Source organism: Protopterus annectens, chromosome 4.part0 (genome assembly GCF_019279795.1).
Source record: "Protopterus annectens isolate FY-2018-M chromosome 4.part0, PAN1.0, whole genome shotgun sequence".
Taxonomy (NCBI): domain Eukaryota; kingdom Metazoa; phylum Chordata; order Ceratodontiformes; family Protopteridae; genus Protopterus; species Protopterus annectens.
Window position 1 is genome coordinate 708,116,735 of NC_056733.1, and position 19,434 is coordinate 708,136,168.

General features: G+C 39.6%; 1 protein-coding gene across 1 annotated transcript in view; it reads right to left on the reverse strand.

The window, feature by feature from the left end:
• Positions 1 to 1,556: 1,556 nt before the first annotated feature.
• Positions 1,557 to 19,434, reverse strand: part of MMP11 (matrix metallopeptidase 11) — a 400,408-nt gene continuing 382,530 nt past the window's right edge. Inside the window, exon 8 of the mRNA XM_044068686.1 lies at positions 1,557 to 2,251. Within this exon, the coding sequence (XP_043924621.1) occupies positions 2,118 to 2,251 (134 nt within the window). The 3' untranslated portion in view covers positions 1,557 to 2,117. The remainder of the gene's footprint in view (positions 2,252 to 19,434) is intronic.

Genomic DNA, 19,434 nt, shown 5'->3' on the forward strand with positions numbered 1-19,434 from the left:
TCAGTGTCAGCCTTGCAGCTGACTGTGTGATGCAAACTCTTTCACACTAGAAATTAAACTCTGACCACTGCAGCTTCTTCAAATATATGGCTTGTTATGCTGCTTCGGGTAATACACCTGGCTTTAAAAATATTGACCTGAGCTAGACTCAAACCATTACCTGCAGATGAAAAAACTGAGTTAATTATAGGCTAAAAGTGATACTACCTGCTCTGCTCCCTTGATTTTTATTGAACGCATCCCAAAAAGAGTAAAGTGAAACATACTAAAGCTGAAAAAGAGTGCACTACCAACTCTGTAACAAGGAAAGATGCAACCTAAACATTTTATACAGTAACCACAAAAACAACACCGCACATTATTAACATAACTAACAGTTGTAGTTCAGTGCTTTAAGACATTTGGGAGATGCAGCTTGTCTTGTGACACACCATCCCCCTTCCTTGCAAAGCCTCCACAGGTAGAAAGTAGTCTGACCAATACAGACCGACACTCAGCATCTTTACAGCAACACAAACTGACTCCAGGGCTACCATGGATGTCTGCAACAAACACACTTTTATATATTTACAGCCATGTAACCACTTAAGAACTGGTAACACAATCAGCACACACAGAGGCACACAGACACAGACACACACATGCACATGCACATGTGTATACACACATGCACACACACATACGCACACACACACACACACACACACACACACACACACACACACACACACACACACACACACACCTCTTCTTCTGAAGATTAAAACTGTTACTCAGATGGGCCACTTTTTACTGCATTCTTTGGTGGAGGACTATTGAAGTCATATTTTCAGACAACATGCAACTTGAAGCAAACAAGTTAACTTGCACACTTTCTGACATATTTGTAAGAAATATCCTAGAAGCAGGACTAATGAATAACGAGGTACTGTGTTTTATCTTGGCTTCCTGGGTAATAAAAACTGTAACACAGCAACTGCCTGAGCAAACCTGAAGTGTTACATATGGCACAGTGATAAGACAGTTAACATTACCTCTATGAAAGTGAATGTACCACAAGGTACAGCATCTGTGCTGGTTCTGTGTTTTTACAGATACCTTCTGTAAGTAGTGTTTTGTACACAAAGTAATGCACAGAAATATTTGGATATATAACATCAGCTTCAGTTTCAGTATAAAATGTGGCTTATAAACAAAAGCATGTATTATTAACCCTGACACCCAGAAAGGTGTTATTACACTTTAGTTGTGTATCAAACTGCAAAACTATAACTGATACACATGAAGATACAAGTCATTTTAGCCAGCCGTGCAAAATACTCAAAAATATGTCACTTAACTGACCAGTTAAGTTGCTGCCCCTTCTGGTATCTTCATTTTATAGAATACAATACAGTATAAAAAATCAGTTTCACTTGCTTTACTGAATGTCTTTAGTGACTGTGACACTGTGTATACAAATGCACGAGCATGCGAGCGTGCATATACGTGTGTGTGTGTGTGTGTGTGTGTGTGTGTGTGTGTGTGTGTGTGTGTGTGTGTGTTTGTGTGTGTGTGTGTGTGTGTGTGTGTGTGTGTGTGTGTGTGTGTGTCTAGCTGTGTTGCTGTGTAACTGTGAGGGATTGACAGAGAGAGACCACTCCCACAAGAGATGGCAGGTTTTGAAATACTGGATGCAACAATATAAAAGTTAATATTAAATATGTTCAAGAAGGCTATCCTTTTCCTAATACATACATGAAAAAACTTAAATTCTTCTAGGAAAACAAGGCATTGATATTTTTCATAAGTAGTTAAAATGTTGTCATTCAAAAATTCAATGCATACTATAAAGATTTGCCTCAACGCATATGGGAAAAGAAGGGTGCAAATCCTTTAAAAAGTAGTGATGCAGTCTGTCTTCTCTGCAATGCAACTTCAGTTCACACTAAAAAGGCTGTATTACGCTTCAGTGTCAAAAGAGTCCCAAGATGGGTTTTACGCCTATTTCAGACCAACAATTTAGTTCTGTGATTGTCTGCAGGAGTCTGTGAAGGAAGCAAAGCAACTCCTTCAGGGAAAAAAAAGTCTATGAGCGATCGTACGTCAAGGTTTTTCAAACTGAATTCCTCTGGACTTCATCTGTTATTGATGGTCTTGGATTCACAGCCAAAGAAGTCTGGACCAATCAGACGTGGGTAGCCATCCAGAACCTTTATATGGATAGGGTCAAACATCCAATAATATTTTCCGCTCAAAAAGTGGGTATACCCTGCAGATGGACAGAAAAACAGATATTTATATCCTGGGAATTATAAAAATGTTACAATGCATGTGTTGTATGAAAGTTTGTGTCTGCATGTCTGTAGGACCATAACATCACAGGAAATACAAGAAAACTGAGTCAAAAGACAATTTACACCTTGGCAGTGCCGACCCTCATGCTATAACACTCCCCTCCCAGTCTCAAGAAGGGCAACACAGGCGAGTCCTGGACTAAATTTATGGGCATCCATCCAAATTGTCAGATTTAATCTGAAGTATTCTAGGGTGTCACTTTGTTTGCCTTTCAGGGAAAGTCTGTACAATAGTAATAATAATAAAGATAAACTGTGAGTAAGATCATGCTAATTTGGGATTTGTATCTTCATCTCCTCTCATCTGTAAATAAAGCAACAGTTAAGGCAAAGATTGATTTACATCAAAGCTGTTGTTACCACTAAGCCAGCACAATGACATAGAAAGCCCTCACTATGGCCTAAGTGACCTGGTTTTGATTAGTGGCTTGGCATGAGTGTCTGCAAATTTTGTAGGGAGGGATGGGCCCATGCCCTGCAGGAATGAGGGTATTCATCAGAGTTAATCCTTGAGGGAGACATGGCCCACAGAGGGGAGTAGCCATTGGACATTCCTGATGAATGAAAGGGGTGGGATCAGGGGATGAAGGAAGAGCAGGCAGACCCAGTGATGTACAGTGGGCATTGGGATGTTTAGACAGGGTGGACGGAAAAAAAAAAAGATGTGGTCATCATTGGAATGGGGACCATCAGGGAAGTGAACACCTTCTGGAACAGAAGGTAGTTTACAACAACATACCAAGTGTCTGCTCCTAATTCAGTCAGCTACTGTATGTTCATCTGAAGCTTTATGCAGGAAGACCACGGAGGCACTCTTAAAAGGTGAAAGGAAATCTCTAGATAAACAGCATGCTGGTTTTTCAGAATGGTATGATAAGGTGTGGCACACTGCCCGTCCTGTAGGTCTGGACAGTATCAACAGACACTCTGTAAGCCAGAACTGTGTCACCACATGCCTTTAGTGCTCCCTGTCTTAACCTGGAAGCAGTTTCCTAGGCATTCCAAGTGTACTGTAGGACTACTATGTAAGAATTTTCTAATGTCACAGATAAACATGCAACAACAGCTTAATCTAGTGAATGAGGATGAACATGCTATTTTATATTTACATGAAGCAAATGTGTCAGCATCCTTTTCAGCAGCAAGGAAAACAGATCATCTCAAAAGAAAGTCAGCTGAAAAGAACAGATTTATACATCAGTAGGTCCTTTCCGTTATGTTATCACACACGACACTACATTTCACTGACACTGTTAAGACACACACACCAGCTGGAGGTGACACGGTAAACCACAGACATAGTCTGGTGACACACTCTTGTCCTTTAGGAAGGCTACTTCCTACAGCTGAAGAATTAGATGTCTGCTGTTTTACAAAGATCAGAGAGAGTGGAATAGCACCTAACTATACAACAGATTCAAAAATTGGAGGGGGGCTGGGGGTTGGCATAATCATTAAAGTGCTGATCTCACACAGATGGTACAAGGTTTGATTCTCACCTTTGAGGAAAATTAGTTGGGCCTGGGCCCAAAATAACCCACAAAATCAGCCTAATTCTCACCTATGTACCCATCCAAACAAATCTGTTTTATACATCAAAAGATGTATATACAATATGTATTGCATGTAAACTTTAGTAGAACATCTAAGGCCCTCTTAGAATTGCTCTGTTAAGTGATGATAATTTGTCTTTAACTGTCACTCATCTCAAAAGAATGTGACTCAAGTTCATGCAGACAAATATCAGTTAGGACAAGGGGAAGTATTTTTTGGTAGCAATGGCCTGCTATAATGACTGTAAATTTATACCAGTTTAATAAAAGTGTACTGGTCTACTGATACAGACATAGGATAAATTTCTGCTACCAATAACGAGTCCATTAACAAACCAGGGTCATTTGAAAGGTTGGCAAAGACATGGGTGCTGGACCTTAGGGTGGAGGGGGTGGGAACCCTCTCACTTTCAACAGCTGGCCAATGTGCCCAGAAACGGCTTCTGGAGTAGCAATTACACTGGAACATTTGCATTGGTATCTCTGAGGTAACCACAAGCTCAGGCACCCAGAAAAAGATGATTTGAAAAATAAATTGCCTTTTTCTGGCTGTCCAAGCTCACGGTTGCCATGAATGCCTATGCAAGTGTTTCTGAAGATTAACAATCAACTTATTTCCTCAATAATTTTACACAAAGTAAAAAGTAACATAGGAATGAAAGCTCAAAACCAGGGACAATGTTTAAAAATTACTTAATCAATTAAATTTCTAACCGAATTTTCTGAACAGTAGAAATGCAGAATTTAATACTTGTCATTAGTTACTGACTGGAATCTTCTGCATACCTTTCAACTTTTGCTTAAGAATTCTGGACAAAACCAAAAATAATGGGGGGTGTAAACAGCCAAAGTCAGGGTCCGATTTTAAACATTGCTCTCACAAATTTATTTTTTGAAGGTTGTGAAGTCTCGAACTCAAATGTCTCACTATTTAGTTAGTAGAATCCATAATGGTTTGACAGATAACCACAAATTTAGCGAAGAACAGACCAAAAATATGAGGTGATAATTTGGACATTCTGTAAAATTCTGGAGTTGAGTAGTATGATCCTGAGTGACTTACCAGAAAATCAAACATTTTACAAGGAACAGGGCAAAAAATGAGGCAAAACTAGGAATGTTCTACAAAACTCTGGACACTTTATTTATTTGTTTACTGGTGGCTGTTTGTTTACCAGGTAAGTGGGTTGGTCTACTGACTCTTCAGCAAGAACATAGGATCAATAGCACTAAAAGAGAACAATTTACAGAAGTACAGTAAGACATTACATTCATGTGCATTCTTACAGAAGTACAGTAAGACATTACATTCATGTGCATTCTTACACAAGTAAAGTAACACCATACATTCATGTGCATTCTTACACAAGTACAGTATGACCACACATTCATGTGCATTCTTACACAAGTACAGTAAGACATTGCATTCATGTGCATTCTTACACGAGTACAGTAAGACATTACATTCATGTGCATTCTTACACAAGTAAAGTAACACCATACATTCATGTGCATTCTTACACAAGTACAGTAAGACATTGCATTCATGTGCATTCTTACACGAGTACAGTAAGACCTTTCATTCATGTGCATTCTTACACAAGCACAGTAAGACCACACATTCATATACATTCTTATACAAGTACAGTAAGACATTACATTCATGTACATTTTTACACAAGTACAGTAAGACATTACATTCATGTGCATTCTTACACAAGTACAGTAAGACCACACATTCATGTGCATTCTTACACAAGTACAGTAAGAGCACACATCCATGCACATTCTTACACAAGTACAGTAAGACCACAGATTCATGTGCATTCTTACACAAGTACAGTAAGACCTTCATGTGCATTCTTACACAAGTACAGTAAGACCTTCCATTCATGTGCATTCTTACACAAGTACAGTATGACATTACATTCATGCACATTCTTACACAAGTACAGTAAGACCATACATTCATGTGCATTCTTACACAAGTACAGTAAGACACTACATTCATGTGCATTCTTACACAAGTACAGTAAGACATTACATTCATGTGCATTCTTACACAAGTGCATTAAGACCATACATTCACGTGCATTCTTACACAAGTACAGTATGACCACACATTCATGTGCATTCTTACACAAGTACAATAAGACCTTCCATTCATGTACATTCTTACACAAGTACAGTATGACATTACATGCATGTGCATTTTTACACAAGTACAGTAAGACCATACATTTATGTGCATTCTTACACAAGTACAGTATGACCACACATTAATGTGCATTCTTAGACAAGTACAGTAAGACATTACATTCATGAGCATTCTTACACAAGTACAGTATGACATTACATTCATGCACATTCTTACACAAGTACAGTAAGATCATACATTCATGTGCATTCTTACACAAGTACAGTAAGACATTACATTCATGTGCATTCTTATACAAGTACAGTATGACATTACATTCATATGCATTCTTACACAAGTACAGTAAGACATTACATTCATGTGCACTCTTACACAAGTACAGTAAGACCATACATTCACATGCATTCTTACACAAGTACAGTATGACCACACATTCACGTGCATTCTTACACAAGTACAGTAAGACCTTCCATTCATGTACATTCTTACATAAGTACTATATAACATTATATTTATGTGCATTCTTACACAAGTAAAGTAAGACCATACATTCATGTGCATTCTTACACAAGTACAGTAAGACATTACATTCATGTGCATTCTTACACAAATACAGTAAGACCTTCCATTCATGTACATTCTTACACAAGTACAGTGAGGCATTGCATTCATGTGCATTCTTACACAAGTACAGTGAGACATTACATTCACATACATTCTTACACATGCACTGTAAGACATTACATCCATGTGCATTCTTACACAAGTACAGTAAGACATTACATTTATGTGCATTTTACACAAGTACAGTAAGACCATACATTCATGTGCATTCTTACACAAGTACAGTATGACCACACATTCATGTGTATTCTTACGCAAGTACAGTAAGACATTATAATCGTGTACATTCTTACACATGTACAGTAAGACATTACATTCACGTGCATTCTTACACAAGCACAGTATGGCCATACATTCATGTACATTCTTACAAAAGTACAGTAAGACATTACATTCGTGTGCATTCTTACACAAGTATGACCACACATTCTTGTGCATTCTTACACAAGTACAGTCAGACATTATGTTCATGTGCATTCTTACAAAAGTATAGTAAGACAGTACATTCATGTGCATTCTTACACAAGTACAGTAAGACATTACATTCGTGTGCATTTTTACACAAGTACAGTAAGACAGTACATTCATGTACATTCTTACACAAATACAGTAAGAGCACACATTCATGCACATTCTTACACAAGTACAGTAAGACCACAGATTACAGATTACAAGTACAGTACCACTTTACTTGTATAAGAATTGTGTTCTTACACAAGTACAGTAAAACTATACATTCATGTGCATTCTTAGACAAGTACAATAAGATCATGCATATAAGATCATGCATTTATGTGCATTCTCACACAAGTACAGTAAGATATTACATTCATGTGCATTCTTACACAGGTACAGTGAGACCATACATTCATGTGCATTCTTGCACAAGTACAGTAAGACCATACATTCATGTACATTCTTGCACAAGTACAGTGAGACCATACATTCATGTGCATTTTTGCACAAGTACAGTATGACCACAAATTCATGTGCATTCTTATACAAGTACAGTAAGACATTACATTCATGTGCATTCTTACACAACTACAGTAAGACTTTCCATTCATGTGCATTCCTCATACAGATGAGAGGTATGCTCTATAAGTACAGTTTAATTTCCATAAGCTGGAGCAGACCTGCATGTTTACTTCCTTTCACCCAGTGAGTACCATGTAAGGCCTTGGCCATCCTGTCTAATAGCTAGTTTTAGGCAGGCACAAGAGCTAGACTGATTCCAATGTAGTGATCATTTTGTTGTATGTAATTCTTCATGCATTCCCTTACAGCCATTTTAATCTTTTCAGGATCATTATGGGGTGGGCAGCGATTTCCTGACATTCTATGGGAATAAGCTGTAAAAGCAGTTTAGTTTCATAGATTCGTAGTTATTCCAAATTTTATGACCATTCCTGCCTTGCCAGTACTCTCTGTTCATCAGCTGCTCCTTTCTCCAGGAGGGCCATACCAGTAAAATTTACAGATGTTCATCCAGTTATTAGTTTATGTTTTAAGTAAGATAGTGACTTACACGACATGTAGGGAAAGTTTATTCCAAAGGTTTGGAAGGTGATACCTTTTAAGCATGCCTCAACACTGTGCTGTATTTATCTGCTGGTGAAGATTTAGGTCCCTGGTTCTAGTATTGGTGGATATAATGGATTTGCAGAGAAGCAGGATATCCAGGACAACTTGGTCTCTAATGCTGCAGTAAACAATTATGTAAGACACTGAGTAAAGGAACAGAGCTTCCAGCATATCAAGGCAGCTCAGGGACTTTAGGCCTTGGATCTCTTTAATTAGGGACCTTTGGGGTCTTACTAATTGTTTTATATAATTAATGAGATGCATTCCAAATGGGCTACTATACTCAGTAATTTTCCTGATGACAGCTGAGTACACAGGAATGATTACTTCTTTACAATGTGATAATATCCCCTAGGCAGTTAGGTGGGCTAAATAAAAGGATTCCCTGATGACCACTGTCACATGACAGTCAAAAGAGACCAAGTATCTAGGTCCCTGACAAAGTTTTAATTTTGTAATGTTGCAGTATGATGAGGGAAGGCATTGTCTACCAATTGATACTACACTTTTTAATATTTAATTTAAGTTTATTTTAGTACACCAAGGGTTTACTAGGAAGAATTCATTCAGGAGAGTCTGGGTTTCACAGGGTGATGTAACACAAACTCCAGTTTGCATTAACCTGCAAACATTGTTAGCCAGCAGTCTTGGCTGTCTACTTTGAGATTTGAAAAGTGAATACCAAAAAGGAGATGTCCCAACACTGACCCTGAAGGACACTACTGGTCACTTGCATACTTACTGATGAGGCAACTACAACTCACACTGCATGGGCTCTGTATTTCATCCAGTTTGCTATCCATTTTACTACATATAAGTCGATTTTGAAAGCAATTAGCTTTTGTATGGATGCCAACATGGGGAACAGTTCTAAAGGCCTTTGCCAGGTCAATGATACACCATGTACACTGCATGACCATCATCTCCAGCCACTGTAACCCTTTTGAATAAGTTTAACAGGCTAAACAGACAGGATCTGTCCCTCACAAAGTGAAAGTGTTGGAGGTCAAGTCTAACAAGAGACTTGATATCACAGTTTATGCAGTTGTGGTGGCAGCTGCTATCAAGAAGGACATCACTGAAGAGATGTCTTCAGTCCATCCCCCAAACAGAGTCTTGGGCTTTGGACCATTTAGAGTAGCGCTCCTATGCCTCAGCCATGTTCGTGTTGACGGTATTTAATTATGTATCGCACTTGAACCGATTCAAGTATGACCTGGTGTCTAATAATACGCAGCAGTCTCTGGAGCTTCAAAAGATGCTGGAGACTCAATTGTCTACCCCTCTATCTATCACCAATGATGCAGCTTCCCAAGTGGCTAGTGCTGGCATTGCAATGTGATGCCACCCATGGATGTGATTATGCAGTTTTGCGTTTTGCTTCAAAGCGTTCTTCATTAATGCCCTGCTTGATGGATTTTCTTTGTTTAGACCAAAAATTAAGGATACTCTAAATAGGAGGGAGCAAGACAGGAAGACAATGTCCGAAGTAGGAATGCGTTTTGCTATCACTCAGCAAACCTTTTCTAGGAATCAGAAGGGGGCAAATGCCTCTTTTTCAGAAAGTCACAGCAGTCTTCTCAGGACACTTCTTCAGAGGGTTCCTCCAGAGGCTGGGGGATATCTATAATGGATGCTGCCTGTGGTGCAGGGGCGGTCCACAGAATCATGGTTTCCTTAGGGCTTTCTCTTGTGGGTCCTTTCAGAGACCCTGAAGGGTTGCCCAACTGTTCTGCTGTGGAGGCAGTCAGGGGTCATTTGGCTCTTCACCCAGATGCTTGGGAGGCCATCATCTCAGATGGGTTGGTGTTAAGAGTTGTATCCAGAGACTATATTATTCCTTTCTTAAAAATTCTAAAGTTTTGTCACAAACATCTCCCACATGTTCAACCCCATCTGATACTGCAAGAAGCATTAGAGGTTCACAAGCTGCTCACAAACTGATTTAATTTTGTCATCCAAGAGGTCCCACCACACCAACGAGGATCAGGAGTCTATTCAAGATACTTTTTGATATCAAAGAAGAACAAGGACCTCAGGCCTATTCTAGTTTTAAGCAAACTGAATCCTTTTATGAAACAAATTAAATTCCAGGTGGTCATAGTGCAGTCCATTTTACCTTTGTCGAGGAAGGATGAGTGGATGTGCTCAATAGGCCTCAAGGAAGCTTACCATCATATAAAGATAGAGAGGTGCTCCAGGAGTTTTCTGTACTTCCATCTGGGGGGCAATCACTACCAGTTTAGGGCCCTGCCATTTGGTCTCACCACAGCCCCCTGGATGTTCACCAAATACATGGCAGTGGTGGCAGCCTGGTTCCAGCTGCAGGGGTTCATGGTCTTCTCTTACATGGATGATCAGCTCCTTACCACCCCCACAACAGCATTATTGATCATGGTCAGGGATACCTTACTCAAACTAAGTGACCGCTTAAGCATTACAGTCAATTACCTAAAGTCGAGCCTATGACCTGTTCAAATAATAGTGTTCATAGATTGCCACTTAGATATACCCAGCCATCTCCCAAGCTCCAGAGTGATCAGCCTTTGTGTTCAGTCATTGTCAGTGCTTATGTTCTTAAAGCATGCACCTCATGCAGTTTTGAAACTCTCAGGTCACATGGCAGTATCTATAGGATTGGTTCCTTTAGCCAGGTATAATACGAGAGCTCTGCAGTGGACTCTAGCTGTATAGTGGCCTTTCCTGACTAACATAATGGACTTTCCAATACAGCTGACAAAGGTGTGTCACAACAAAATTCATTGGTGGTTGCAGTCTCCTTTAGTGATCAATGGGAGACCATTTGTACTTCACCCTCCTTTGGCCACTGTCACCACAGACACCTCTTTTCTTGGGTGGCGGTGGCATTTTGAAGGGATGATGGTTCAAGGGTCCTGGTCTTTTATGGAGGCTGATATCCACATCAGTGTGCTGGAGATGAGAACTGTCCCCCTTGAGTTGCAGGCTTTTCAGGATGCCCTTCCCAGAGGTGTAATTTTGATACAGATGAACAATATGTCCATTGTCTGGTATCTCAACAAGCAGAAGGGAACATGTTCTTATCCTCTTTGTCAAGAGATCAAGAGGGTTTGGCAATGGGTGATTTCATCTCAGCAGTTTCTGGTTGCAATGCACATCCCGGGGAAATCCAACTTTCTGGCCAACAGCCTCAGCAGGAGCATTCTGCTTCCCCACAAGTGGTCTCTAAATTTGAGAGTTGTGGCTCATATTTTCCAGCACCGGGGCACTCCATGTTGCAACCTCTTTGCATCCTCATCCAACACCAAGTGCAGCAGCTAGTACACCTTAGTTCCTCCTCTGGGACAGTCATACAGAGGCACTCTGCTATTTGCTTGACCCTCAGGACTCCTATACTCTTACCTCCTGGTCCCTCTGATTGTAAAATTTCTTCAAAACACAGCCCACTGCAGAATGACTGTGATTCTCGTAACACCTTTTTGGCCTTGTCAGGTATAGTTCCCTTTTCTTTGTGCTGTTCTGAAGTACCCCTTTGGGTACTGGATCTCATTTCTTATCCAGTGGGTCTGGATCCCCAATCTTCGGTCCCTCAAGTTAACTGCATGGTGTCTTCAGTTCTCTTGATGGCCAGAAATCACATGCTCTAACAGGCTGTAGTTCGCATCTTGTCTTCATCTCAAAAATGTTCAACTAGAAAAGTGTGCTCCAGTAAATGAGATGTTTTGTGATGTGGTGGAACTTCTTTAGAATCTCTGTTACATTTTCTTGCGGAGTTGTTTTAGTCAGGTTCTAGTTTTTCTACCACTAAGGTGCAGTTGGCAACTACTTCTAATTTTCATGTTTGCAGGGACAATGTTCCTCTGGATTCTGTCAAGATTTCCAAGGCTTTTCTCAAAGGTACCTTTTTGCTGTATCCACCAGTTTGGGATTTGGTTCCTCCCTGGGACTTTCCATTTGTTTTGCAGGGCCTTGCAGGCCCTCCTTTTGAACCCTTGGAAATGCCAGACTTGGAAGTTTTTTTTCTTGGGAGACCTTGTTTTTGGTGGCTGTTACTTAAGCAAGGAAGGTTTTGGAATTACAAGCTCTTGACTTCTCCTCCTTATTTAGTGTTTCCCAAAACCAGTGTTTTTCTCCATACAAATTCATCTTTTTTTAGCCTAACATGGCTTCAGAGAATAATCTTAGCGGTTCCATTCTTCTCCATGTGTTTTCCCCAATTTTTCCAACAAAGGCGAATACCTTCTGCATTGTTTGGATGTGCATAGGCAACTGACATTTTATTTGGAGTGTACCAATGCCTTTAGAAAATCCAGACAGTTATTTGTTTCCTTTTCAAAATCCAGGCTAGGTACACCTGTCTCTAAAATGACTTTATCCAAGTGGCTATCAGACTGTATATTGTTTGCATATTCATTGAGAAGCAAGACCCTGTCACGCAAACCTAGGGGTGGTTCTAGCAGAGATATGGCTACTTCTAGGGCTTTCTTTTCTAGAGTATCACTGGATAAAGTTTGTGCAGCTGTGACTTGGATAGTCCATCATACTTAATCTGGATATTCAATCTAGATCTAGGGCTTCCTTTAGCTCCACTGTTTTGCGGAATATCCTACCTTAGTTGGACCCGAGGATTTAAACTTTTCTAGGGACTCTGTCCCACAGGTTGAAGTCAGACAGTGCAAACAACATCGGATATGAAAGTTATATACTTACCATAATGATAGAGCCATGTTCTCTTTCTCCAACTGGTTCGCCCCCCCACCCCCGCATGACTCCCATCCCAGCCTTGGCTTGTTATGTTGGACTTCCCTATCCCAGATGACTGGACAGTGGAGACTGTCCTTTCCTTAACCTTGGAGTCCTGCATCCTTCTTGGTTCAGGCCTTTTACTGTAGCTTAGGGGTTGGCTTACATGGGACAAACTCAGTCTGAGGAGTAAGATGAGTAATGGGGGATTGTGGGTAAGGGAGGTGAAGCCTGACAAGTTCAAAGTCTGAAGGAAATGGCCAGTGTCAGATCCGAGTCATTATCCGATAACCCACAGGTTGAGCCAGATGGAGACAGACAACATGGAGTTATCATAATGGTAAGTACATAACTTTCATTTAAACAGCTTGAGGAGTATGTCTGCAAGGGCATGTTTAATACTATGTTGCTGTCAGGTGTATGACATATAGTAGTAAATAAAGATACAATGAAAAAGATTGTTGTATACCAGAAATCTGACAAAACCAAGCATCTTGAGTGTTTTTTCTTATTCAGATGTTAAAATGTTATAAAATGTTTTATGGGGAGTAACAAACCTTGTTAATATATTGGGTGATGTGCTTAATGTGAGAACTGAATATTTTGACTCTGTCCTTTGGTGAAATAAAGCTCCAGGAAAAGGATTGTGTGGGTCCCACATACCCCCACTGTGCCCCCTACTCCCAGCTCCCCAATCCTAGCCTTGCCATACCAGTTAGAGATGATTACTTTTTCTTGCTTTCTCCTACTTTGTCATACTCTTCAGATGTTTCCTGTTTTTTTTTTAATATATCCCAACTGGTCAGGATTACACCATAATGAGTGAGGAGGAAATAATCAAATTAAGCAGGAGATCTCACCTCCCTCCCCCACACACCGGAGCCATGACATTCTCGATGCACTAAGTTGCTTTTTATTTTTCAAACTTTCTGAGCCAAAGATAGCCTGAACAAAAATTGTGGCTAAAGAAAGAAATTTATTCTTACTCTTCACTTTCATCTTGCATCCCTTTACCACTCCCTACACCCCAGGGGTCACTTCTGTGTCTCTGCTCGACAGTGGCACAGGAAAATAACTTTCTTGGGTGGCATGAGCCAGGGAACCTTGTTGGCTAGGCTTATGTAGGCCCTTGGACCTATAGCCTAGTACCTACCTATGAACCTATGAACCTAAATGGCCAAGACTGCAGTGTAATAAGTGTGAAGGAAATAATACAATTACGCTGATAGTCTGGAGGCTGCTTGGGCCTCAGAAGCCATGGAATTTCAGATACTGACATTTTAGAGCTTTTTCCCATGGTCTTTTGTTACAATTAAGGCTTGGACAAAAATCATAACTAACTAAAGAAAGTCAGTCTTATTTTTTCTTTCAGTGAAGAAATAAGTTGTGCCCAAGGTTTAATAATCAAAGTTGACAAAAAAGTAGTTCCCAATAAACTGAAAGATAAATGCTTGCAAACATTTAATGAATCACACCTTAGAATAGCATCTGCCTCCCTGTCAAAACAGAAAAAAAGTCACCTTCTAGGCATCCCTCTGTTGCTATACTGGGATAAAAGTGAATGAATAAATGGTCTTGGTCTGTCATATATTTCTAGTTGCTGCCTTCACATATCATACAGCTTGTCTCTTTAACTCCCTCCCCAAAAGACAGCTGCCTTCTGTGTATCCACCTGACAACCAGAATACAGTAAAATATTTTAACTTGTTGATCTCAGATGTATATTCACTATATGCCTCCTTACCCCTGCTTCCCGAAATTAGCCACCTGTATACACTTCTGATATATGCTTGTGAGAAAAGAGAAAAAAATTATCAATCATGTTTTCAAGCTTGCTGAACCTAGACAGTACACTGTCTCTACAAAAGCTATAGTGATGTTGTGTGCATATCTCTGAGGTGTGATTGTGTGAAAAGTTAAACAAATAAAGACCGCTCTGTCACAATGCCGCAAAAGCCACAGTGATCTTCTGTACATACATCTGAGGTGAAGCTGTGAGGAAAATTAGAGAAATAAAGATCGCACTTTCCTCAGTCTCAAAACAATTATAGTGACATTCTGTGCACATTTCAGTTTTGATTACAAGTAGAATTTAAGAAATTATAGTCTCACTGCTCCCATCCCCTGCCATACCCACACAGAGGCTATAACAACCTTCTGTGCACACCTGTGAGCGGGGACAGGTGTAGAACAGGTGGGTTCATGGCATAAGCCCTCAAAATGCCAATATCAAACTCCACTTATACAATCTGAGTTGTAAATACTGCCAAGACCTAGATGTCCTGTGTTGGAGTTTATGTTTTATTTTTGAAAGATAATGACTTACGATTTATGAGTCATTATGATTATGCTCTGAATTTGGGGAAATGGCATACTTGTGAAGCACCATTCTGACATCAGAAAGTTTCTTAAACGTAAAAAGAAGAAAAACCACTGCCAAAGTCCACGAGTCACCACCGATATTTATTGGTGGTGACTCGTGGACTTTGGCAGCGGTTTTTCTTCTTTTTACGTTTAACTTGTTTGGTATTTTTTTCGTTTTTTCACATCAGAAAGTTTCTTTACAAGCTTTTATTTAGTACGTGTTACTACTAGTAAGCTCTAGTCATAAACTAGCATTAACAGCAATCAGTGGTCACCAAAAGAGCAGCGAGAAGCTGTTAAACCCTTGATTTGGAGTCCAACTGTGAGTTTAACAGTATGAATGAAGTGTTTAACAGCTGCCCACCACTCTGTGGTGGTTGGTTTCTTTGTGGCTACAGTAAGTCTCTTACAGCACTAATGCACCTTTTTATCTAATTTCTGAATATATGGCTACTGGATTACATACCACACAGGGCATCATTAGCTTTATTTGTATGTTTCTATAAAATATTGTGCATTCATTCCAAATGTAACTCATATTTACACTACATACATATTGTGTCACAAATACACTTCTATTATAGCAGTAGAAAGTAAAAAAAATGCCCTTTTAGATCAGTAAGGGCCCCTTTTCCCTTCCACCCCCTGAGCCTTCAGCAGCTTCCGGCACCACTGGATCAGGAGGAACAGGATGAAGTGGCTGCAGATTGGCTATCCTATCTGGTGGTGTGGGGAAGATGTCACCTGGCATGGAGGAGTGGCAGTTGATACTGAGGTTAAGGCTATCAACTCCTGTGGTACAGGGTTTGATTCCCTCAGTGGCCTACTGTGTGACCTTGAACAAGTCACATAACCAGACATTGTTTTGGGGCAACTGAGAGTCTTTGGGCAACTGGGAATTTGGTCTAGGCTCCTCAATGGTTCACAAGACTACAACTCTTGTAACTACCTATGAACCTATGAAAATACAGTAGAGAGTTGATTATCCAAAATGTCAGTTATCTGAATGCAGCCTTCCAAAGTTTTTGGGTAGAAAGAATCATAAAATCTGAATATGTAAACATTATATGTATTTGCTGGAGCATGTAGTTTGAGCTTGTTGCCTGCTTGTGTGTGAAAAATATTCTTTATTGTCCACTGGAATTGCTGAATGGTTGAAAAGTGTATCCATGTGTACAGAAAAAAACAAGATTTTTTAAATTTCTTTATCTGGTTCAATTATATGTTTGATTATTCGAACTACCCTAGATCCCAATTAGTTCTGATAATCAACTCTCTACTGTACTAGTATTGCCTGCCTACTCCCGACCACTGTTAGATGTTAGGGGCCTTGCAAAACAACATTAGTATGAAAATAGGAGGAGGAAACTGCTGTTATGAATGTGGTATGTGGTAGCACATATAACATATATTTGAGGTTATCGCATGATCATGACGTTCTTTTACATGAATAAAAGCTCCGGTGCCCTGGCCTGCTACCAGTGGAGTTAGGTTACTGTCAGTGGAGACTCTCTGCCTTTTGAGGAGAAAAAGACGCACATAGCAAAATGGCGCATCTGCAATGGGTGTAAATGGAAAGAAGGATGAGTTTACGATATGTCTAACGAGGCTTGGAACACACCAAAGGATCTCTGGGAGTCAAACAAGGAGAAGAGGAGCATCAGAAAAGGTTTAATAAAATAACTAGTGATCAGAATAACAGTGCGAATACAGTAGGGATACTGTAATCAAAATGAAGCTGTGCCTTCATTAGTGACTCCTACCCACTAGTCTTAGCAATGCAAGAGACGCTGGAGACCAGTCAGTACCCACAAGTCACAGTTTTCCTCAACTTTTTCTGGGAAACATTTGCATAGAAACTACAGAGTGAGCATTTCATTTAAACATGAGTGAAGGACAAAAAAAAACATGCAATTTAAGGGGCAAGAAACTGCCTTGGTGAAAGTAATAGAAAAGGTTTCTGCACAGAAAGTTATGAATCCCTGCAACATTCTTTTTTTTCAGAAATACAAGGTCATACAGTCAAAGTAAATTAAACTAAAGGAAGGTTGGGGACACCCAGTGGTGGTTCTTCTGTTATCAGATTTTGCTGTTTCTACGTTTCTGTTCATCAGATTCAGTACATCTGGAAGCTTATGTTGGAATGTTTGTCTTGTATTTATTTACGTAAATGAGTTTAGTGGGTGAAATCCACTGAGTCAATAAGCTTTTTATAAGAGGCACCTCCCAGGAAGCTTTGTATTCTGTAATTTACAAATGATTTAAGAAATTACTGACTCATGCAAGAAAATTCAGTATGCAGATTTGACCTATTATGACATAAACAAAACAGAAATGCAGATACCCAAGTACTTAGACTTAAATAAAAAAGTAAACACCAATAATATCCTCCCATCAGCATGACACAGAGGGAAGGAGCACTGACCAAGGTCACTCAAATTTAGCTAAAGGCTCAGACACTGGAGGAACTAGATAGTGGATAAGAATGGACAGCATACATCAGCTCACCCACAATGGGAAATCACTATACATTGCGGGAAGGGAAATTTGCTGTTTTCTTCAATGTAGAGTGATCTCGGAGTTGGTATATTTAATTAGCAGGGGGTGTGGGGGGTGTAGTGTGGCTTGCCCCTTTGCAGAAATAAAAACATTGTTTTTATTTTTTATTTTTAAGCTTCGACCTTCCGAAATGTTGGTTATATGGTCTTGGCCATATGATGCTCGGCACTTTGCAAGGTCGATCAAATGAAGGGGATCCATATGTATATCTATATCTATATCTATATCTACATCTATATATCTGTACATAGGTTTACTATCAAATGAGCAAACGCCAAAACATAATCCATTCAGAATATCAACTCCAAATACCAACTTCCTGCATACTAATGAGGTAAAAATGTTGAAGTGCATGTAGCGACAAGACTGAATTTGCACTTTCGACATTTAATTTTTTTGCAGTTCATTACTGCAAATCACATGACGTAACATTTTTACAGGGACCAAGCCCCCCTGGCCCCCCACACCCGCTGCAAATTATATATTCCAACTCCGGGATAACACTAAAGTGGGAAAAAGGGTAATTTCTACAGCCACTCTGTACCGTGATCTGTAGTCATAACGTCAACCACACACTCACAGTACTGAAGGTCAGTGATACAGGAAGCAACCAAATGACTTTCTTTATTCCTGTGTTCGCTGAACCTTCATTCATCATTTTCATAGTAAATCATGTACATATGTATGTATATATATATATATATATATATATATATATATATATATAGTACTACATGGCCCGTCATTATTACCAGTGGCAAATGTGAGTACTACAGGGCCGTTCATTAGTTCTGATAACAGATGTGAGCACTACATGGCCCTTCAGTCAGATGTGAGTAATACAGGGCCCTTTATTAGTATTGGTAAGAAATGTAAGTAATACATGGCCATTCATTAGTATTGGCAACAGATGTGTGTACTATAGTATTAGAAGCAGAAATTAAGGACTACAGGGCCATACTGGTAGCAGAACAGATTAAAACAGAAAGTAATATTGTTAGCTGAAGGGAACAAACAGCTCCTTTTGTTATAAGGGGTTAAATACTACTGTCTCCTTACATCAGTCAGTCCAAGTCTTTACTTTGCATTGGTCATTACATATTGTATTGCCTTAGAAAGGCACGGCTTTTGTCTAAGTATGTTCACAGATATTTTTAGCTAAGAAGTACCTTGACTGGATTCCCATCCAAGTTATGTAGATTCATTTACTTTATTTTGTCAAGGTCCTATGTTTTATCTGTAAGAAACAGTGCTTTTGTTTTGGGTTAGGTTGAAGAAAGTTGTGAAAAACATTATTCAGACTACTGTAGGCTATGCTGAACATTTGCCTGTGTTAGTAGTACATCACCTAGTAAGGCCATCAAAGTATAATCTTCACTCTTCTGGGTGATGCTGGATTTACCATGTCTTTTTCTAAATCAAGTAAACAACAATGTAAAAAGAGATGGTTTATCACATCTCGCTGCTGAATTATATGAGTATTTTTGGGAGTTTTTAGGCACTAGTAACAGATCTAACCTTGTCTTTTCTCTTC